This window comes from Apus apus, chromosome 10 (assembly GCF_020740795.1).
Source record: "Apus apus isolate bApuApu2 chromosome 10, bApuApu2.pri.cur, whole genome shotgun sequence".
NCBI lineage: Eukaryota > Metazoa > Chordata > Aves > Apodiformes > Apodidae > Apus > Apus apus.
The window spans coordinates 7438312-7461424 of record NC_067291.1 but is presented as its reverse complement, the minus strand read 5'-3'; the positions used below and the strand labels follow the sequence as shown (position 1 = coordinate 7461424).

Genomic DNA, 23113 nt, shown 5'->3' with positions numbered 1-23113 from the left:
AAAACTGTATCTAATAATAGCTCTTGAGATAATGTCCTAAGTGAGAAACACAGGAAAGCCTAATTATGCAAGAAATGATTTAAAAATCTTCTTACATACTTTGCTCACATGAATGCTGATCAAAATATTCAAGAAAGTGATTAAAAATAAAGCCTCTAATCAAAAAGGCCAAGCACACTCTGAGGAAAACAATACAAATATGACTGTGCACTGCAAATAATGACAGTGTATCAGTCTCCCAAGAGAAGCAAAAGCAAAGTCTTAGGACTAAACTTGCAGGACCTGTTGCTGGATGGTGGTGGCTCATGTTCAGAGTGTGGCTAGTGAGGATTTTCCTACACTCCTGCGTTTTGCCCCAGGGCAAGCAGTGCCTAAGTATATAATTTTCCTCAGTCCCACAAGTGCCCCATACTACTGCTCCTTGACTGAGAAAGCTTAAATCTCTTTTTTCCTTTCCATTTGTATCTAAACTAATACTGTCTAGATTGCATTGTATCTAGGTGCTGCCCATCTCTCCATAAACAATAGATTTGAAGCACCTTCCAAATTTCAGCTATTTGTTCATAATTCTGGAACTGTGTGCCACCTGTAAGCAGACTATGGTATTCCAAAACTTGACACCCCTGAACTGTAAAGATGAACAATATTCCTTCCCAATGACCTCAGAGAAATACAGACCTGCTGAACGGTGTTCCCAGTGTGGCTGCAGAATGATCAGTTGTGATTCCCAGCAGTCATGCTATTAGGACTTTATTAATTTTTTTTCTCTACCTTTCTGTGTTAATGTAGTTTATAGCACATAAACTGAAACCTGCTGTGAGTACTGTTACTTTTCTGTACATGTAATTACAGCAGTTGAACTGAGATGAACCATCATCATGTAAGTGCAGAGCAGCTGTTTAATGCAGTCGTTCCTTCTGGATGCTCCTTTCCATCCGGGCAGCACCAGGGCTCTGTTTCTGTGCCCAGCCTTCCTGCTTTCCCCAGCCTGAACTAGGAAAAGAGGCTAAAAAGCAAGGCTGTGTTCTCTTGCAGGGCACAGGAAGGTTTCATAGGTGGCATAACTGAAGCCTGCACTGGAGTCAGCAACTCGGAGGGCTTGTGTCCTGCAACACTCCGTGATCTCCTGGGCAGAGAAACTCCCAGTGATTTTCTTTCTCCCCAAACTCTTTGGGAAAGCTCCCTGAGGGGTTTTTTCACAGGAGATGATCCAGGCTGTGCACAACAGACAGTGAAACCTCTTCAACGAGCCACTTAACTTGGCTTTTCTCACCCTAATCGTGGTAGCTTTTTCCACGGGCAGCTGCCTGCTGGATGAACCTCATTTCCCCCGGCCCGGGCCCTTCCCGTTCCCCTTCCAGCTGAGCAAACAAAGCGCGGGCAGCCGCTCTGAAACGCTTCCTCCTCCGGTCCCTCTGGGCTGGGCCTTCCCGTCATCCTGCTCATAAAACAGCTGTTCTACCCATCTGTGAGGAATGTGCCTCTTGGCTATGACTTGGATCCAGAAACCCCCTCTGGGATCAACTTCAGGAGCGGCTGCCGATGGGCGCGCAGCTGCCGGGCAGGCGGGCTGTGCCACGGCGCGGGTGGCGTTATCCCGCCTCTGTGTCGTGCGTAAACACGTTAAAAAGCACGTGCGTCTCTGGAAATGAAGCCTCGAGTCCTAAACAGACAACTAGACGCTGCTAAAAGCTGCTCAGACACGCGGCCTCCCTGCATGAACGCCCGCCCCGCCCGCCGCGTGCGGGATTCCCCCCGCGCTTTGCCACCGCCCGGCTTCGCCTTCCGAGCCGGCCGGGCCCCGCCGCTTGCCGTCGCTTCCGGTAAGATGGCGGCCCCCGAGCAGCTGCGGAAGCGGCGCCGGTGGTGCCGGGCCCGGGCGGCGGCCCCGGTGTCGGGCGGGGCGGGGCGGGATGGCGGCGGCGGGCGGGCTGCGGGGCCGGAGCCTCCCGGAGCTGCGGGAGATGCTGCGGCGGCAGGAGCGGCTGCTGGCAGACAGGTGAGAGAGGCGGGTCCGCGCGTCCCGCGCCGTTCGGGCCCTCCGCGGCCTCCCCGGGGCTGCGCGGCCGGGGCGCCCGTCGGGGCTGCCAGGGCCGCGGCCGCGGGACACCGCTCAAACGCCCCGGGCTGCGCGGTGCCCCCGCGGGAGCAGCTGCAGGTACTGGCGGCAGCGTGGGCAGAAAAACCTGCACGTTCCGCCTTGGTGGAAGCGCGGGGCGGTGTTTGCAGGCGGCGCTGCCCGCAGCATCAGGGCTGCTGATGAACGCACCTTCCCCTTGTCAGGAGTCTAGTATGGAAATAGGGAACTTAACGTTAGGAGGAGAAGCCTGCCACGTTAATCACGCTAATACAGCAGTTCTGTGTATCAGATTGCAGTAGGATTGTTGGCACTCTGTTGAATCATGTTATTTATTTTTGTCTTAGGAAATTCATTGCTAGGCTTCCAGATAAGGGTAAGAAGATCTCTGATTTTGCTGAAAAACTGAGAGTTGCCATTTTACAAGAGGAAGAATTAGCAAGAACAGCTGAGCTGTTATCTGCTGTCCGGCTGGAGTTTCAGGTGAAACAGGAGGAGATTAGTACAAGTAAACAGCAAGTTATCCTAAACACGGACACACTAAACCGTGAAGGTTCCTCAGCCTTAAATGAAAACTCTAACATGAAAGAAGTTTCAGAGATTTCCTCCCAAAGGCAGGAGGCAGAATGTATTGAGCAAGAACACCCAAATACAGCCCTGGAAAGTCAACGGACTCGGAGGAAAGAGGATGAAGTGAAGACTGTAACAAAAGATCAGAATCTGTTTTGTGGAGTCACGTCCAAGTCAGCTATGAGCAGCCATCTGAGAAATGATCAGCAGGTATCTCAGAGCAGTACTGAGGGTGGCACAGAAAGTACAGCTGCTTTGGACAACAGTAAAGACACGCTGGTTGAGGCCTTTCAAAAGGTTACAATTGTAGATGGGGATAATAGTGGAAAAGTATTGGAAAAAGAGCAGCATGTGGCTAAACATAAGGGCAATATCTTTGGAAGCCTGTACCCCAAGACACCACATTATATTGAAGTTCTGGAGTCTAGAGCCAAGAACCCAGTCATTAAAAAAAGCAAATTTAAAACAAATATGTAAGTATTATGGAATAGAAAACCCTTTTGTGAAATAATAGACTTTTATAAAATCAGAAATGGTGTGGAACAAGCATGGTGGGTTTATTTGCTTGTGGTTCAAGAGATTCCAAGTCATATGACATGGGATTAATATGTTGGCCCTTCAGCATTAAGTGCCACAGGATCTCAGTGGTGAGTGGTGAAACAATTGCCATGAACCTTCAGAGAGTCTCATAGCTTAAGCTACAAAACTAGTAAATAATTGGCAAAACTTTCTCGTAGACAGATTCTAGAACTTTAATAGCAAGTAGCCTTTTGCTTTTCCTGCAGCTCTAGGGAAATGACAACTCACCTTGTCTGTACTGGAAGCAGTAGCAGTTTATACTTTGTGTGACTCCCAGAGCATTGCTATTTGGTGTTTGCTCATCAATTACCTTTGTTGTTCACTGTCAGGAGTAACTTGTGATACTGTCCCTCTGCAGAGAAATCTTTCTATGAGTGCTGCTTATTTTATATTTCTTTCTGTTGTCATAACACTTTAGATTTCTGAATTTTACATTTTGAAAATAACAAGATTTGGAACTGAAATTGTGCAACCTTGTACTCCAAATCTGGGTCACAGGCTTTGTGTTTTATTTTTTCCAGAGTATCAGGAGAGCAAAGTGGATCATCCCATGGCTCCTCATCCAGTCAGTCACCTGGGGGCCTTGGCTCTCCAATTACTACTGAAGAAAGAAGACTCAGAGATAAGAAACATTTGAATGACATCACAGCAGCTCGGCTGCCACCCCTTCACCACGCCCCTGCCAAGCTGTTGCCCATAGAGGAGTCTATAGCAATTCAGATACAGCAAAAAGAAGCTTATGAGGTAGGAATTTAAGATGTGGTCTGAAAAGTAATTATGTAATGGGGATCACTCCTAAAAAAAAGTATAAAGGGATCTTTTGATACTGATAAATTTGTTTATTAAATTGAGATGGGACAGACTTTGAGGAAAAGCACTTTTTCTTGTACTTGATTCTTTTCATTGTATGATTAAGCAATGTATTAATCCTTTTTGAAACTGTTATTTCTGCATGGAACAAAACCTAGTGTTAACTTTGTGTGTGGATGTGCTGACCCTCATTGCACTCACTTCACCTCTGACTCAAAATTTAAATCTATACCTTGCTTGTTAGTTTGTAAAGAGTCCTGAGGTTCTTAAAATTCTGTTGTAATGGGTTTTGATTTTGACTGGTAGTGTCAAGCTAATGTTTAAATGAGACACTATCATTCAACTGTTTATTGCTGCTTATTATTTTAAAAGCATTTGCTAGTTTAGTCATCTTGGCACTTTAAGGGAACTAATTTGTTTGGAAAATGAAGGCATTTTGGCTGAGGTTGCTGAATGACAAGCATTGCTCTCTGATGTGGACTCATTTTGTTGTGTTAAAGCTGACATGAGTGTTACTGCATCACAGGTGAGGACTGCCCCATGGGGAATTTCAACTCTTAGGAAACGGTCTTAAAATATTAACAGCACAGCCATGTCAAAGTGTGAAAATAAACCTGAATTTGTTTTGCTAGTTATTAAAACTTCTAATGAAGCCCACACTGGAATTACTAATATCATCAAGTCAAGTTTATACTTAGTATGTTAGTATTTTAATGACCAGGATAAAAAGGACAAACTAACACTTTTTATATCTTGTGTTCTGTTTGTTTTTTCTGTTGTGTTCTGTTTTTTTTCTTTTGTATAGGAAATGCAAGCCAAGCTTGCAGCACAGAAGCTTGCAGAGAGATTGAATATAAAAATGCTCAGGTTTGAACCAGAGGGGGAGGCCTCAATGCAATACAGAGAAGTGAGAGATGAAGATTATTTTTCAGCAGAGGACTGAGTTCAAGAAGAGATGTCTGAGGATGAGCCACGTAACTGGTTTTTATGCAGTACTTCTTAAAGCCCAAACATGGATATTGAAAATGCTCAGTCTAGTCAGTTTTTTCTTAAAATGTTAACATCACAGCTACAGGAAGGGCTCAGCATAAACTTCATAAATGTCAGTTTTATTAAGTGGTAACCGTAGTGTTATCTGGGGACTGCTTTTTGAGCACCTGGGTCAGTTAATCCTTGTGGAAAACCCATAGTTTTCAGCTACAGCAAAGTGAGCTCTTTAAATGCACTTTTTCAGGCTGTGATGAGTCATCTACAAGAGGGTTTTTTTGTGCAGAAATGTGATTGCAAAGGGCATGACAATAAAGCAAGCAAGGTGCCTGTGACCTGCTTGCATGTGCAAAAGCTCTTGCCTTGTAAAAATGTGAGATATTTATTTTATATATTTAAGATTATTTTGCTTTTACCATACGGTGAAAATACACACCTGGACAGTCACAATAAATATGTGATGTTTAGGCTTCAAGTTAGGCTCTTACCACATGAGAACTTCCTTCTGTGCCCACAACTTAAAATAACACTTTCTGTCCTTATATTGTAAACAAGTTAAGAATTTCAAGTTAGTTTGTAACTCAACTTCTGTTTGGGCTTTAAGGGACTCTGCCGTTTCATTTTTGGTGATTACTGCAAAGCACATCAAGAGATCAAGTTAATGTGAAGACTTCAATATTTTTATTAAAGGTCTTGGTGTTTTTCCATATTTTTGTACACTGCTTTCACACTTTGGAATACTATTTTTTCATAGTTTGATACTGTAAAATACCCTCTGCTTTTCTTGGAGAAGATGTCCTGTGTATTTTGCCATTCTGTTTGTCCTTTGAAGATTAAAACAATCTTCCTTACAATAACATTTTCTGCTTTTCAGTAGGAATCTTGAAAGATAAGGGACACACCTGAGAAGTATTTCACATTGATACTCCACTGTTGAGTAGGCTGTTCCAGCCCTAGTATGAGTTTGATTCTAAAAACAAACCTCAGAGATTCCTTGTATAGTCTGGCAGCACCTGTGTTCTGAGCCACTGCAGCAGCTGTGTGTGCAAGGCTCTCCCTGGATGTCTATGTGTTCCTGCAGGAATGGTGTCTCTGGAAGCTGAGGGTGCTCCAGATGCAAGTCATTCAAAAAGCTTCATGCTGCCATCTGGAAATGGGGGGTGATAGTGTCTGTCTCCTCTGGAGTGCATACAGCACTCTACTACAGGCAGTAAATCTCTCTCAGATGCTCCAAAAGCTCTCCCAGGCAGTCCCTGGGACACAGTCCATACCTTGGCAATGCAGCTCAACAAGTGGAACTGCTGCTAAGCTAGTAGGTGGTATTTTTTTTTACAAGGTCATCTCTTGCTTGTCTGTGATGCCTCTTTCCTGTGTCCTTTCAGGTTTCTTGTTCTCACTGTTCATTGGCTTCTCAGCAGCTCTCTGTTCTACCCTTTTCCTCATAAAACTTATCTCCTGCCACTAAAGCAAATCCATATTTTGCACCCCTGCACCATCCATTCCTTTTCACATGACATATCACTCCCTATATCTGCATTTAACTTCTGCCACTATCTTGCCTTGCTTTCACTGAACTTCACCTAAATACCAGCTGTGCACCTGGGCACCTTCTACATACCTCCCTCACTCGAATATCTTGCAGAGACCTGAATGTGTGTGTGTTTGCTGTAGCTGCCTTCATACTGAAGCTTTCTTTATTTCTTGTTTTATTTTCAGACTGTTGCAGGTGTTTGCCACTTCAGGCCTTATAGCCTCCTTTTTATCACTTAGGTCTGAGAGTTTTATTTTTTTTGTGTATGTTCTCCTGCAAGCTTCTCACCATCACTTGCCTTTGTCAGTACTATTTTTGGTATATTTTCAGTCATTCACATTCATCCCCCAGTATCCATGTTGATGACCCATCTGATTGCTCAGTTGTGATATTTCTGCCCTAGGTGTTTTCCTTCAGCATGTGGCTCTGATGCCAGGGGAGTGCTCTTCTCTTGTGGGTGCAGTTCTTCTCTCAGATCACCACTGTCCCTGCTCCCACCTGCTCATCCAGCAGAGTCTAATCACCAGTCCTCCCATTATTCCAGTCTGTTGTACTGCATCCAGATAAGAAGCCTCAGAAATGTATTGGCTTTCCTTTTGCTGCTGCATGAAGCACAAGTTGCCACTTCCAGGCCTGTCTGCACTCTCCCCCTCATTAACATCATCACCCTTGTCCCTGTACTGACAGTGCTCTCCCACCTTTACAGTTTTTGCAGCTTTTCTGTGCTGAAGGAATATACACAAAGCTACACAGTTCAGATTTTTTTTTTCTAGATAACTGAAATCTAGCTCAAGAGAGGTTTCTGCTGACCAATTGCCTATGTAACTAAAATTATGCTCTTTCTTTGTACTTTTAAGGCTTACTTTTGCTCTACAAACTTTGTGAAGCAGAGGCAGATTTTTAATCTGTATTTTGATAGCATTCAGCATACTGGGACTTGGCTAAAGTGGATCCCCTGACTGGGCAAGCTTCACCTTTAAGAAAAAAAGTCGTTGCAGTAACAGGTGAAGTGTGTTACTTGTTACATGATTAGCAGCTGTTCAGATCAGTGCTGGGGGGCTCTGGTGGAAGAGAGTGTTCTGTGGAGACAAAGCTAAGCTTAAGGTATGAATTTTAAGTTATTGCTAAAGGATTTTTGCAAAATCTGGAAGCTTCCATGGGGGGTTGGTGGTCCTGGGTTCTAAGAACAGGTATGTACTTTGAATTAAGATTTTGGGAGTGGTAAGAAAGCAAAGAGCTGGGTATAAAGAGTGTCCTGTGTGAAGAAGAATATGCAGTCCAGAAGTTTTTTAAAGACAATGAATCTTGGAATGGTTTAGTTGTACTGAATTAAGTTTCTGATAAAGCATTGTGGTGCTGTTGTGTATTTCACTGTTCTCCAGGCCCAGAACATTTCAAAACATACTCTGGTTGCTACGGAGCTTGCTCTCTTTTGGGAGTGGGCTATTTTATTTGAGTGGGCTCTTAACCCAATAGAAAATAAAGAATTGAAACTATATTTCTGATGTTCCTTACGTGAATAATGGTTTGTTTTAACCATGTAAAGTTTGCTGTCAAGTTTTGGGAGAACTGGAACCTTTTGTATCAGTGCTCCACATGGAAAACACTGGAGATGAAGTCAGGAAACATTTGCTATATAGAGAAAGAAAACTTGGAAGTGCAAATGGATGAGAGAATATCTATAAGACCTAAAGCTGGGCAATTGTATAGGTCTGAATGATGGCTGAGTCAGAGCTTATATGGTGTGTGCTTTGAGCTACAGAGGGTGAGGCAGGGCTCTGCACAGCTGTAGTCCCTTGATTTCTGCATGATTAGGAATACCTGCTCCCCAGCCTGCACAGAAGGAAAGCCCTCTATTAGAGTTTCTGTTCACAGCTGTAGCCTTTCTTGAGGGAGAGCACATGCAATCTGGTTTGCCAGCTGGGTGAGGATTTAGCAACCTAAAAAATTATGTTAAGTATTTGGGAAATAACATTTGAAAGAAGAAAGACCTACATGCTGCTGTACTTAATGATTTTGGGGCATTTGTAAGAGGATAGAAAATACTAATATTTTCTGGATTTTAGAGCTAGACCTAGCTAAGAGGTTAGCAGTTCTAGCAGTAGTTTTCCATCTGATGGGTAGTGGACTGCTTCCAAGGGCCATGGGATCAAACACAAGTCAGTGGCAGTGAGCTGCAAGTTCCTGTATGGAGGAAACGGGGCCTGCACATCGAGAAGACTTGAAAACCGTGGCTCTGTGCTGTGGAATTTCTGAACCTGCTACAGGAGTGCAGTGTCAGGAGTTGAGGAAAAGAATATCCAAACTCAGACTGATTAATCAAAACTTGAGCAGGAAGCTCTGGTAAAAGCTGTTCATGCTCCACGACTGGCCCCTGGGCAGTAGTTTGGGGTTTTCTGTAGGGAACTTGCAGAAAATTCCCGTAGCACAGACACACCACAAGCTGGCAGCCTTTAGCAGTCTCGCAGAGGAGGTATGACCTGACTGGCCCGAGTTGTAGGTGGAGATCTGGCTGGGTGGTTGTTTTGTGCAGTTCCATTGCAGAGCCAGTTCCTGGGATCTGGGAGGCTGGCTGTAATCTCAGCTGTGTACCAGGCTGGGTTTTGCCGGTGAAAATGATCCGTAGTGGGACCCTATTCAGAACATTTCTGGCCTAATTTGAGAGGCATCTGGCTCATGATCTGCCTTAATCGAGATAGTGCCTGCAAGGAGTATCCTTGAGCCAGGGGAATAGCAATGTGTTCTTGGCCTTTTATATCAAATGAATGGTGTGAAGAGGACAGGGAATGGGAGCCCTGCCTCGTGGACTCTGCTGTAGGAAAAGGTGGACTTTCTCTGCTTTCCCAGCCTTGCTGCTTTCTCAGAGCAGTATGAGAAGCAAGCGTTGTTTCTCCAAAGTGTCTTGTAAGGGCAGATTTTTCAGGGAGTAGGTCTTGCATGGTGTGGTCTGGCTCCAGGGAGGTGTTAACTGAACTGTATTTTTCTTGAGTTTGTGGTTCATGTTTTGTTGCAAGTCTACTGCTCTTAGGGTGGTATGTGTGGAGATCACCACTGAGATTTCCTGGTTTCCTAATGTTTGGGTTTGGATTGTGAACTCCCACATTCTGGGAGAGGGAGAAGAGAGTAGAAAAAACAGCTGTGTGAAAAAAAACATGTATTTTGCTGTGGTATTTTTGTCTTTTTCAGTAAGCTAATGATTGTGTTTTATTCTCACACTTGCGCAGCGCTGCCTCCCTGCTGACACTGTGGCAGGCAAATATTAGCTGACTGTAGTCCAGACACTACACTCACATGGACTCTTTGTGGGATGTGAGTGCTTAATTCCACTGGACTCCTTTGTAAATGTTGTAAATGTTATTCCATGTGTATGCAAAGCTTTAGAGGCATTTAGTCATCTCTTGTTTAAAGCAACTGTTTTGATCATTTGATTATTAAGATTTTATTAAATTGGCCCTTGATTCGGTGAAGCATGTTCTGAAGTCAGGGCTTGATTCCTCTAGGAATGTTTATGTGCAAATGCTCTGTTGAACTGGGATATGGGCTCTGTTTCATCTCTGTGCGCAAGGGAATTTGAGAGTAAGAGTTGTGAACCAATTACTGAATGTCGGGAGATGACAGAAATGAGTACAGTGAAATGTGTGTGGGAAGAAAATAGATTTTCAGCTTGCTAGAATCACTGAACTATTTCACTTTCAGTCATCCAGATAGGAGAGAATGTATCCTCCAGCAGTAAGTACACAAGAAATTTCTGGACAGAGAAATTTGTAAGAATTTGTACTAAGTGACACACTCATTGCCCTTCTTTCAGGTTTGATATTGGGGACCATAATTGCATCACGTGCAAATGGGCACATCTCCCCTCAAAGTCGTGAGGGAGATAAGTGGGGCCATAATGTTTAATTAACATATTCATGTCTCCTCCCTCTGTCCACACAGCTGGCATTCATGTAGTTGAGTATGAGATCAAGGTGGTTATATAACGTGTGTGTAGTTGCAGTCCAAGGTTTTGCTGAGCCTCTGAAGCTGAGCATTTGATAGGAGAGACTCTCTGTACACTTCCAAATGGAAGTTTCAGTTGCAAAATTTCCATGTTTTTCTTTGTTTGTTTGTTGGGGTTTGTTTTTCCAAAAAATGTTTTCTCAGTTGTTGCGTGATGCTAGTAACATATAAATTTAATTTACTCAGAGATCAGTCAGTCAGCAGTGGGAGTATGGAAGCCCTGGTTGTAACAGTGTGACCTGCATCCATCCGTGGGTTGAAGTCATCACCTGCACTGCCCCACCACTGCATGCAGGCTGCCTGCAGCCTGTGCTACAATGAGCGCAAATCCTGTGACAAAACTGGCCATTCTGCAGGAAGCTGTGGGATTTTTTATTGCACACCCAGAATCATAACTGAGTCTTGAGGTGGAACACCATTTGTAGAAGATCTCAGTGAGGGAGAAGGGCTCTCGGCATGGCTGAAGGCTTAGCTGCTGGCTTTGTCTGGTAGGTGCATAGACCTTCCCAAACTGGAAGAAGTAAGTTACATAATCTGTGAGTTTTACATTTCCAAGGCATTTAGACCATTATCCATTGAAGCTGCAAGGTGTCTGTCTCTAGTGATTGACCTGAAGGAAAATCAGTAACACTCCTCCCCAAGAAAGGAACCCGGTGTATCGGGGACTGAAGGGAGCACATGAAGTGGCATTGGCACTGTTTTCTCCACCCGTTTTAGATCTCTGCCTCTGCTTCTGTTTATACTGAATTAGCATTGATTTTCTTCTGTTTTCTTAAAAATCTTTAAAAATAATTTTTTCAGTATATATAAAAAAATAAATGTATATCTATGAATGAGCTGTTAGCCAGCTATTTGAGTGTGGGAAGTCTTCATAGACTGTGTGATAAGCTCTTTCTGTTTAAGTTCCTGTTATGAGTGGCCTGTGTTGTCTCCTGGTTACTATAAAAGTCTCAATGTAATTGTGGTTTCCAGAGTTACAGATCCATCCACTCCATTTGTAATTGTGTGAAATTACTTTGTCATTGACTTTCCCCCTGCTTTCTCCTGAAAGGGGAAAAAACCAATGCCAACACAGATTCTCAAATTCTTCATTGTATGCAATAATATTTTCTTTAGTAACCCAAGATATTTCATTTTGGTTAGAAGTTCTTATTCCCTGGTTTCACATGTATTTCTCTGAGCTGCTTTGAATTGGCATTGTACTGATTATAGTACTGCTTAAATGATAGCTGATGATAAATATTATCCTTGCACAGACATTGGGTATCATCATATGTCATGTCTGCAGACCATTTTTTTGCCTGCATGGCAGATTTTTGTGGCTATGAGCCAGGAATTTTAATGAAAGAAAACATCAAAGATGCAGAAGAAATGAGAATATTAGTCAAGGAAGATACACAGTGATGCTCTCTGATAACCCCTGGTAATTGACACTAGAACTATGTGGGAGCAACTTAAATAAACATCTGGACACTGAGTTTAGACATTTCCAGTGACAAAACCCAGACAGATCTTCTGGACTTGGAATAATAAATATTTCAGCTCAGTCCACATGAATCAACTTAGAATTCTGTTTTCAATTATTCTAGTTTTATAAATATATCATAGTTAATTATTCAGGGATAGAATTTCTTTTGAAGATTAAGGAATTTGATGTTTGCTTCATTCACACAAAGTTCCATTTTTTATTTATATCAAATTTACTTCTGTTTGTACAAAAACAATATTGCAAGCTTGCCAAGAGCCATTAAAGCAGAATGCAACTGAACTTTTCCTGGGGTGGGAGGACCTTTTCTGAAAATCCTGGCAGTGAACCCTAATTCATTCCAGCTATGGTAACCACTTAAGTTGTGCTGAAAATAAAATTATAAATAATTTTAAAAAGTTATTCTGATTATTTTAAAAGATTCTTTCCCTTTTTTACTTCTGGTAACATGGTAGTGCTGAGAATGTGGTATCCCTTACAGATAGTGAGGAGATGTTTATATGTAGCAAAGTATTTAAAAGAGGTAGCAGTGAAGCTACAAGACTGACTGGAAGTCTGGCTGCAGTCCAGATCTGATCCTGGTATTACCACTGTCGTGAGGCTAGTAAAAGTGTTCTCAATTTTGGTGCAACTTTTATATTCCTTAGAAAAGCCTCAAGTGAGGGCTTATAACTGCAAAATCACTTACTTCAGAAGGAACGAATCATGTCTTTGAGGTTGTGGAGTTATTTGCATGACTACATTCATGCTTTAAAAAAAAAATTATTATGTTAAGACAATCTGTACTCTTGTTGCCAGGGACCCTGGACAAACCGAGGGCTTGTTCTGAAGAGTATTCAGGATTCATTACCACTTTCAGTTTAATTTATGCTTTCCCACAGCCCAGGCTGTCAACATCAGCATATGTTCCTACAGTTTCCTCCCCTGGCTGTCACTAGCAGGTAAGCTGGGCTGACAGTGTGGTTGAGCCACTAGTTGAGTTATGCTATACCAACAGGTTAAGGAGGTTTTAGGGAACTGCTGTGTTAGCCTGACCTACAGGTCATCATCCCTTTCAGAGGTGGAGGAGGCAGAATTGAGTTTGAGTATAATTCAGAAAATCCTTTCTGTGCTGTCTTTTGATGAGCTCCTCATGGGTACTGCCAGGCTGCTGTTAGTCCCCTTCTCCAGATTCGCCACTGGTTTGTGCAGCTTCCTCTTTACCAAGACCCCAAGGGCCTGTTCAGCAGGGCTGCTCTTCAACTTGTCATTCTGGGCAGATCATGGATAAACATATTGGGAAGCTGCAGACTGACAAATGTATTGTATTACTCAATTGTCATAGCTCTCCCAGATCAATAAAATGTCTTCTGCTTTCACTTTTGAAAGAAGAAAAAAAAAGAGTAACCTAGCCTGGTTATCCTGATCTGAGCCTATCCAAAACTTCAATGTTAATTAAAAATAGCAATTTGTGCTTCATAACCCTTTCTGCCTACTATAAAAATAATGGATAAGGAAGCACAATGAAAGCTATAAATTAGCCTTGAGCCTGATAATCTAATAAGAGCATCTCTTTGGCAGTTTCACCTCTTGCTCGTTGATCTATAGCTTGGTAATTAACTTCCCCTAGTTTTAACCTTGTATTTATTAGAATACCTAATTCCTTACTGCTAAACCTATGCACCGGAAATTGGTTGTGTTATAGTTCAAGCAGTGTAATCTATTCATTGTTAGAGGAAAACAGAGGAGGGAGACAAATTATTTGGAGGCTTATTACTCGGAGAGATACATTTGAGGCAAGACAGGGAACAAAGCTGAATGGATGAAAGTAAGAGGAAAATGGAGATAGTGAATGATAAGGAAAAGCTCCTGTAAAAGAAGAATTATCTGTTGAATGATCCCCTATGGGAGGATGGTAGGTTCTCATCTGCAAGTGCTTAAAACTCCCCTGGACAAAGTGCTGACTGCAGGGAACAGCTCTGTGCTGAGCAGGTAATCGGGGTGTGCTGCTGCTCTGTGTGCTGCAGCAAACCCCTTTCACAGCCAGCCACTGCTTTCTGTTCTATTTGTGATTAAAACCTGAGGGTCTGGTTTGGCTACCTTAACTCTCATGGAATTTAATGGAAATTGCTCATCAGATCTCGAATCTGAGATACATTGACAGTCCTGGTTATCTCCTCCAGTTTTGTTTTCTGATCTTGCTGAACAGATGGGGCAGTCTGGGTAACTTACTTATCATCCGTGCCCCGTTCCAACATGGATTGCTTTTTCCCAAGAATGAAAAATGCTGATAGAAAACACTAATAAAATTAACTTCAAATTAATTGTAGCAATGTAAATTCTCTTTATGCATTCTCTTTGTGATTTGATTTTTTTTTTTGTGTAAAAGCAAAAAAGCTCGAGCTGTGTGACTTAACCCCTCCTTTGACTCCAACTGCCCAAGCAATAGAGAGGAAGTGAACTTTATAGGTTTGTATTTGGTGGTTGTTGAGCCACTTGGCATATGTACATTTGAAAACATTAAGTCATTCCTCTATTTGGGTATTTTTAGTTCTGAAATTACTATGAAGTTCTGTAGAGATCCAAAGATAACAAATCTATAAGTACATACACTACAAGCTGACTTTTGTACTCATGTGTTGCATGCCTACATAATATGCAGAGTTTAAGAAAGGAAAAAAAAAGCAAGGTGTAGAAAAATGCCACCTTGCCACTTTATAAACAGCACCTTGTTTTTAAAAAAAAAAACACACACACACACAAAAAAAACCCCAAACACCAAAAAAGCAACTCAGCAAACAGGCTATATTGTTACTAGTACGGAACAGAGTACAGGTCAGGTATATTAGCCAGATATTCAGAGGAGCTCTTCTCTGTCTTATAGGTAGTTGCTCAGGGTTATCAGTTGTGCTTGACTTTTAACATAAAGGGGACTGGCAAAGCACCATTTCAGATTGCACCCATTATGCATGTCTTGAGAGATTGTGGTGTTCTTCCACAGAAAAGGGGTTCTGCCTTTTGTTTTGTGCTAGAGAGATCAGACTGTGCTTTTACTGGTGGATTGCAAGAGACTGTCATCCAAACTGCACATTTCCTACCTTTTAAAAACAGGGAGAGGAGAGATAAAGTTTCATAGGTCTGGAGGGAGAAGCAGCTTGTGTTTCAGCCTGTGTCACATCTATCTAACCTGTGTGTGTGCTCCATAATTCTCTGTCAGAGTTTAGGAGGTGAGTGCTCTGGAGAACTTGGTGTGCTCTCTTCTGAGTCTTGGTGCAAGGATAGCTTCAAAATACTTGGAGGCTTTAAGATTCAGTGATGTAGAGATCGGGGTGAAAGCCTAGAACACTTTTTCCGGCCATATGCCAGGAAGGGGAGCATGAAAATCATCCTTAAGCCTAGGCTATACTTAATTTTACGTTCCCTGCTAAATTAATGTCTAAGTGAATAGCTTTACTGGTGGGAGTAGAGGAGACATAAGAGTCAGATTACACTTTATCATGGAACTTGATATGAAATCCATACTTTGTTGACTGGACACTGCAATGAGATGGATGTTTGTGGTAGTAATATAAGAGGATGTTTGTAGGAGTGGTGTATGTCACAGGGCTGCCCTGGATCAGATCACATTTAAATACATTGCACATGGGCTTTGATCAAGGACCACCTGGCTGTGTCTAGCCAGTGGAGAACCAGGAGACTTACTGAAGGACAAACTCACCACTTTACAGCCTGCCACTTCAGCAGGAAATGTTTTTCCAGGTTATGGTTTTACTATTAGTAGTGCTGGTGCTGTATAATACAGGATCATCCAAGAGTACTAATTCAATGTGGTTACACAACTTATACCTGTCTGTTTTAGCCAAAGCAGCCAGTGTGCTGGTTAAGCTGCCTTTATGATTTCATGCCAGCTGGGTAAGGGCAGGCAACACCCAATCCAGCACACAACCTTCCAGGAGCAAGGTGTTTTTCAGAACAGCTGGAACAAATGTGAAACTCATGGGTTCATTCTGAACCACTTAGACATTTGTTTCACCTGAAGAGTAGTGTCTTGTGGTCAGGACTAGGTGCTTAAGACCAGGTTTGCCATCTGATTGAGTAATGACCTCAGTAATGTCCCAAATTGTGCTTTGAGCTGGAGAGTCAATGGCGCCTGTGATCACCCTGTTCCCTGCTGCAGAGCTGAGCTGTGCCATTGGAGGCATTTTGGTTTTTTTGTCGCTGTGCCAATGGCTCAGGGCTGCCATAGTAGTTTTCAAAAGTAGAAATAAACCTTTTTTTTTCCTTTTTTTTTTTTTTTTTCTCTCTCTCACAAGAATGGTCTTTTTTGGAACTTGCTTTAGGGTTTGAAAATTGTAACTAGTTTTTTTTTTTTAATATAAATAGTGGCAACAGGCAGCACCCCAGAAAGCTGGCCAGCTTGTCAGGGCACTGAAAGCAACGTAGCCTCGTTAGTACTGAGCTCTGCCTGGGTTAATGAAGCCCTGCTGATGAACACTGTCATACTAGGTAGTGTACCCTCATGTCAGTAGAGTAACCAACCAAGATAAAATTTTAATATTGTTTTAAGAGGTTTTTTCAATGTCTTTTTGCATTTTTACTTAAAAATACAGGTGTGTGTGGCCCTGCCTGCTGCTACTTCTGTTTCATTGCTTGAAGGACAAAACTGGCCTCGTTACAGGTTCTGGGTAACAGCTTAACACCAACGTTAAAACATTTTTCTGTGCATTTATGATGTTCTGTCCAGCTAGGCTATCTGACATAATAATGTGATTAAATATCTACTTTTTTCCCATGATACTTTAATTAAATTTCAGACCTCCGTTAGGGAGGGAAACACAGAAAGCAGGAATAACTCCCTGCAAATCAACCCCCCCCCAAAAAAAAAAAAAAAAAAAAAAAAAAGCCAGGGGCTGGGGCTCTGGGGAAAAATCCGAGCCCAGGGGGTTTTGTTTGTGAGGGGGCTGAAAACCCCGGGGGTGACAGAGATTGGGATGGTGCTGCGGCCCTGTAGGCCGGGGCCCTGGTGGCCGCAGCCGTTGCCCGGCGAGGCAGGGCGGGCGGGATGTTGCGGCCTCCCCGGCCTTGCGGGGAACGCTCAGCGGGAGCTGAGGAGAAACTTGCAATGGGCCACAGCCTGAAGATGCGATACTCTCCCTGGCTGCCAGCCTGGGTCTGGAGAGCGGCCAGGGAGGACGAGAACGGGGCCCTGGGGGTCCGAAGATATTAACAAAACAAGTAACTGGGGCCGCCGCGGCCCATCCCGGGAGGAGCCGGCAGCGCCTTCCTCGCCCGCGGCCTCCTGAGGTGAATCGGGCGCACGGCGGCTGCTGCGTGTTATTAAGAGGGGAAATGGAAAAAAACAACAACAAACCAACAAACAAAACAATGTAAACACTCTTACAATTGCTGCGGAAACTGGATGTAACCAGGTCATTCAAAGGGAAAAAATTAAGCCGTCCGTGTATGCCGAGTTTGCCTTCACATCTGTTAATTGTAAGGGGATGTGTTTTTTTTTAAAAAGAGAAATTATGGTTTAGGGCCTGGTTCAGCAAAGCCTGTAAATGTGTACTTCACAAAGCGGGCTTTAATGTGTCCCTTCTCAGGGAAGCCCTCGCGCCCGCTGGTGCTCACGGAAATAAACCATGTTTTGCAGGGTTTGCTGCGGGAGGAGAGCCGGCCCCGGCACCCCGAGGCAGGAAACCCTCGTCGCTGTCAGTGTTATCTTGCTGTTATCTGGCCAGCATTAGCCGGTAAGAAACGAGCAGTGTTTAAAAAGCTTTGAAGAACAGAAAATGTCCCTGTTGTTGCTGTTATTACGTTATTATTGTATATTTTTATTATGTTATTAGATTGCTCTTATATAACGCACAACATAAAATTTCTGAGTTCAGCACAGTCATTTTAACATCAAATAGTTAGTCTTTTACCTCATAAAATCTCTAGTTTAGCATGCACACATGTTTAAACTTAAAATAAGGGCAAGTCCTGTTCAGCTCTGCTTGCTCAAGTGGATGGAGGTTCATGGCCGATTTTACAGAGCCAGGACCCACTTCTTGCTGAAATGCTGGTTTGGTAAGAAAATTGAAAAATCAAAATCATTGGCTCAAACTACTGTGTTCAGGTTTCTTGGTTATCTATTTTAAAATATCATCTCATTTTGTACTACATGGATTTTGGCTTCAGCTGCCGTAATTTGAAGGCTTTATTTGTGGACAGTATGTGCTAGACGTGTGTCCTGATATACCTGGTGCTGTGTGTCAATCTGGGTGTTCAGACTTTGGGAACTATAAGAACAAGTCTACAGCATTTATGTAATGGATACAGCCACCTCCTAAACATCCCTTATACTCCAATTCATCTTAAACATTCCCTATAATGTCTCTGTTGACTCACTGACATTAAGTGAAGCAATTGAATATTGATACTAGGTAACAAATAAATATGCAAACATACATAAAATGCAGCTGAAAACTAAAATGGCAAACAACAAATAAGGGCTGATTAAGGGCTCTTTCCTTTGCTAAGATGTGCAATTTTGATTTTTCTCAGTAGATGTCAGCAACACTACAAACTTGCCCAGTTTACTGCTTCCAGCATCCTCCTGTTTACAATTTTAATTAGTTTTCCAATTTCATTTTTGCAAAGGAATAGCCCAACTAAACCGATGGAATCTCTTGGCCTCTGAGACAGGATTAGAGACTGCTATTCAGCATCTTAGGATAATACTGTATTCTCAGTAATGCAGAACTCATACAGAACTTAGCAGAAGGGGCTTATTGCTACATTTTTAGAATTTTCTGAACATTTACCTCACATTTGCCCTCCAGGCAAACATGAAGTAATATAAGATGTCTAATATTTTGCTTCTTTCTGTGAAGTAAATCAAAACCGTGGGAATGTTTTCATATAATTTGATTTACTCCTGTCTCCTGCAATACATCTTCAATTCTGTTCAAGTAACTCTCTGCCTGCTACAAGAAAGGCACGCAATCATATTCTGACTGACAGCAATGGTAAGCATTTTGTTGGCTCTGCTGGGAGTTGTGTCAGCCCCACAGGAGTTCACAACCACAAAGGAAGGATGTGGAAGAAAAAGTGTTGTTTATTTCTGTGTGTTAGGAGCATTCGTTTTACTGCATATTATAAAATAAACAGAAATATTTCAAAATCATCATGTACTTGGGGCCCAGAGAGTAAACATTCCTGTGTTTGGTTAGAAATGAAGAAATGTAATTGTCTTCTGATTCTAACAGGAGGGTCTTTTCCTTCATTTGATCTCCAGAAGGAATCTTTATTTTTTTTGGTGCTATATTTGGTACTTTTGAAGAGTGGCAGATTTGCACTTTTGGAAAGTTAAGATCATACCCTGAAAAATAGGATCAGCCCAGAAAGCAGCAGTGAGCATCTCTCTGTGTGCCCATCACCTCGCTGGCAAGAGCACCACAATGAGCAGCACTAAGAGCTGGAGGCCTTTTCAGCCACAGGCAGCGCTGGGGACATTTTGTGTGGTCTTCACTTGTCTGCAGGGAAATGGGCTGTGACCCTTTTGTCTGCAGAGTGTGCCTACATGTGCTGTAGCCAGCTAGAGCTGGCCAGCTCCAGAGCCAGATTCCTCTAACCAGAGATGCAACCCCCAAAAAACTTTTGGAAGGAAATCAGGTGGAGTAATTTTAACTCTGGCTACAGAAGACAGCTGTGCTCCCTGGCCTGTGTTGCCTTATTGACAACACTGAGCTTGTATCACACTTCTGGCAACATCTTTCTTTGTATTCCATGTACTACTCAGAATGTCTTAACTTTCTGTGTCACAAGCACCATTACAATGTGTTGCCTTCAAGCCGTAAATCAGGAGCCACTATGTGATAGTACTCCCTTAATGGGTCTGTTCCCTAAATTCTTTATTCCTTTCCATGATCTGTACCTTTTGGTCCTCTCCTGCTTCACTATCCTCTCTTCCTATGTTTATCAATTTGTCTTCCATCTTTTTCTGCTTCTCAGTTGACCTGTTCTATAGAAATCCTTTCCTCAGCTGCACTTCTCTCATAACCCTACAGGGGTGGGCTGGGAGATACTCTCTGGCAAGGAAGTGCTGCCAAAGGAATCATTACCAATTTTAGGGATGGTTCCAAAACAAGAAGGAGACAGTGGAGTTTGGGCCCCCCCAAATGGGCCCATCGATGTCTGGGTCTTAGTCTGGGTAGATGAAGCAGACGAGAAGAAGCATTTTGCCAAATTGAGCATGGGGTATGTGGCTCCAGGGTGATGAGGCAGCAGAAACATGGAACAAATTTTACTTAGAGGCATCTGTTAGCAGCCATTCGGGAACTAAACTAAATGACCCCGGTGTAAGCCTGTTCTGCTGCCTATGTTGTTCTGGGATCTTTTCTTACTTGCGTAGCCAGCAGGAGGAAGCTGGTGGCTTTGGCTCTCTCTTTGACTCCTTCTTTGGCTCTCCTTGCTGAATGGATCTGTTTCTGCCTCTGTTGCTCAGTTGTTGAGCAAGGCTGTTTCTTGCGCTTTTGGCTTGCTCTGCAGGGTGTGAAGTAGAGAATGCTGAATCTGCTATGCAGAGTGTTAGATTTAGAAGGGCAGTCTTTGCTGCTTCACCTCAGACTGAAACTGCAAGGAAGTGAAAAGATGGTGTCTAGTGTCTGCCTGAATGTGTTGTGGAAAATGTCTTACTAGCCCTTTCTGGGGTTAGGTTTATTGGTAGCAATGTTCTGAATTTACAGCCAAGAATATCAGAAGGTCATGAGCTAAACACACATCTATGCGAAATTAGGTGAGAGTTGTCTTTGTGTTACGGGAGTTGAAATCAAGGTGCAAAAATAATATGAGTTAGCCTAGAGTTTACAAGAAGACTTGAGCACTTTATCAGCAGAGTGACAGGAAATCGCCCCATGTTCAGGGTTGTGCACAATGACAGAGCCGGGAGTCCTAAAAAAGTGTAGTGCCAAATACCACATTAGGTTTCATTGCCTCTATGTTAGTCTCGTAAGAAGCTTCTGAAAGATGAACTTTTGCAATGAAATTGAGTGTACAGCTATTCTGCTGGGTAATTTAGGATGGTAAGTAAATGTTGAATGTTCTCAGCTTCATACATACTACAGTATGAAAGAAGAGATGTCTTAGTTTAACTTTATGCTTGTGAAAACTTTTTCAAGATGTGATTACTGCACTGGTGGTTTGGTTCAGTTGAGAACGGAGGTGGTGGCAGGTCTGAGTTTTCCTTTAAACATGTCTTCACTGGAAGAGCAGGCATAATTTTTTATTAATAGTAACAATATTGAGCATAGCATCAAAACAAGGTGTAGCTATTACACAGTTGCGTATCTAAATATGAAAAATAAGACCACAAGTCTTTCCGCATGTACACTGTTTCCTGAAACTGATTTTCAGGCCTTACATACATCAACAATAATGGACCAGTCCAGCCAAAATTTGCTTCCACAGCTGCTGGCTGTAGGAGGTTCCTTGGGCCTCCTGTGTTTTGCAGCTGTGGAGGCTATTCCCTGCTCTGAATGAAAGAATCTCCCCTCTCCTGTGACTGCAAATGCTGAATGAGACATCCTGTAACACTCTGCTCAGAGGGGCAGAGCTGACAGCTGAAGGCCATCCTTGGCATTTTAGTCTTTGTAGATAATGACAGATGGTGCATAACCATGAGCAAGGAACCCCTTAGGTCCTAAAGTGGGAGAAGAGATTTCTGGGGAATTATTGTTAATGTTCATTGCCCAAAGGTCTTGGTGTTGGTTCTGCTCCAGAGGGAGTAAGAAAGAGAGAGATTAAGCAGAGGTTTAATGAAAAAATAGTCTGGCATATTAGCGAGTTGCAACATCTTAGGCGAGTTCACATTTCTCTGCATACAGCAAGGGTAAACCCGGGAGAACTGCTGCATGAAATGTTTCTTAGAGAACCACAGAAAACTTGCCTACTTTCAAGTTTTGCTCTGTGTTTAGATGTAAAACTGTCTGGTTTAAGTTTCACTTAAATTCCTTAATTTGCAACTTTCAAACAACTTGAAGCCCACTTACAGTTTTTCAAACGAAACCTCGTGGTTTCAAATGAGTTTCTATTTGAGCTTTTAACAGCCTTGTTCAGACCTGAATCTCAAAGTGAAATTCACAGGGTACAAAAACATGTATATGGAAAAATTCAAAAGAACCTGTGCAAGCCAAACTTGCAAAATTTCCTACAGCTCAGTCTGTATCTGTTTACAGAGATTGTCTTAGTCTCCTCTTTGCTACATGGCTGTGGAGGCCAGAGGGTCTGATGGTGTTAGCTGTCAGGAGCAGTTCTGCCAAAGAACTACACTGTCTTTCCATGGTCAACTACTGTTCTTACGGGGACAGCAATTCATCCAAATCTAAACTTCTTTTCAGATTGCCTACATGCATCAGTAAGGCAAGAACAGTTTAAGCTCTGTTGATAATGTGTGACTGAAGCTGAAGAAACAAAGTTTGAAGTTTATTTGGAGCAGGGAAAAGTTTTAGTAACTGAGTTGCAACAAATGGGTAATTACAAAGAGAGCTAGGTGGTGGGGGTGGGAACCCAAATGAATTATGAGGTTTTATCTAATTTCCATCCGTGCAGCACTTTTGGTTGGAAAACAGGAACTAAGCGTGCCTCATTATTGCATGAAATAAATAAAATGAAACCAGAATGCTGTGGTGGCTTCTTGATCTGTAAAGCATGCAATGCTAAAACCACCACATGCAAAAACGATCACAAGAAGAGTGAGTGCAAGCTGAAGGGTTGGTGATACTTGCTCTTTGCAATACACACAGCTCACAATTCTCAGCACAGCTCCCCTCTTGGGAACTGATAGGAAGTCCTGGCTCTGCTTGAGTCAATGGGAATTTTGCTATGGGCTTCAGGGAAGCTGGAACTTCACAACATAACCCGTGTTGTGCAATATATTGTTCCTGGCTCTTAAAATGTTGCAAAAATCTCATGGATGGGCAAATGTGCATCTGTAGTGCTCTGTGTCTTCTGTTTAACAAGAATAGGGAATTAAAGGCAACCCATTTCCCTACAGCTGGCTAGGTAGTGACATACTGTCTTACCCATGAAAATTAAATACATAAATGTAGAA

General features: G+C 42.7%; 1 protein-coding gene across 1 annotated transcript in view; it reads left to right on the top strand.

Annotated features, from left to right (window-relative positions):
- The window catches only part of MYZAP (myocardial zonula adherens protein), a 188397-nt gene that overhangs the window by 51450 nt on the left and 113834 nt on the right, over nt 1-23113 (top strand). Inside the window, exons 13-16 of the mRNA XM_051629014.1 lie at nt 2425-3120; nt 3748-3970; nt 4842-7658; nt 17672-17768. Of these exons, the coding sequence (XP_051484974.1) occupies nt 2425-3120; nt 3748-3970; nt 4842-4979 (1057 nt within the window). The 3' untranslated portion in view covers nt 4980-7658; nt 17672-17768. The remainder of the gene's footprint in view (nt 1-2424; nt 3121-3747; nt 3971-4841; nt 7659-17671; nt 17769-23113) is intronic.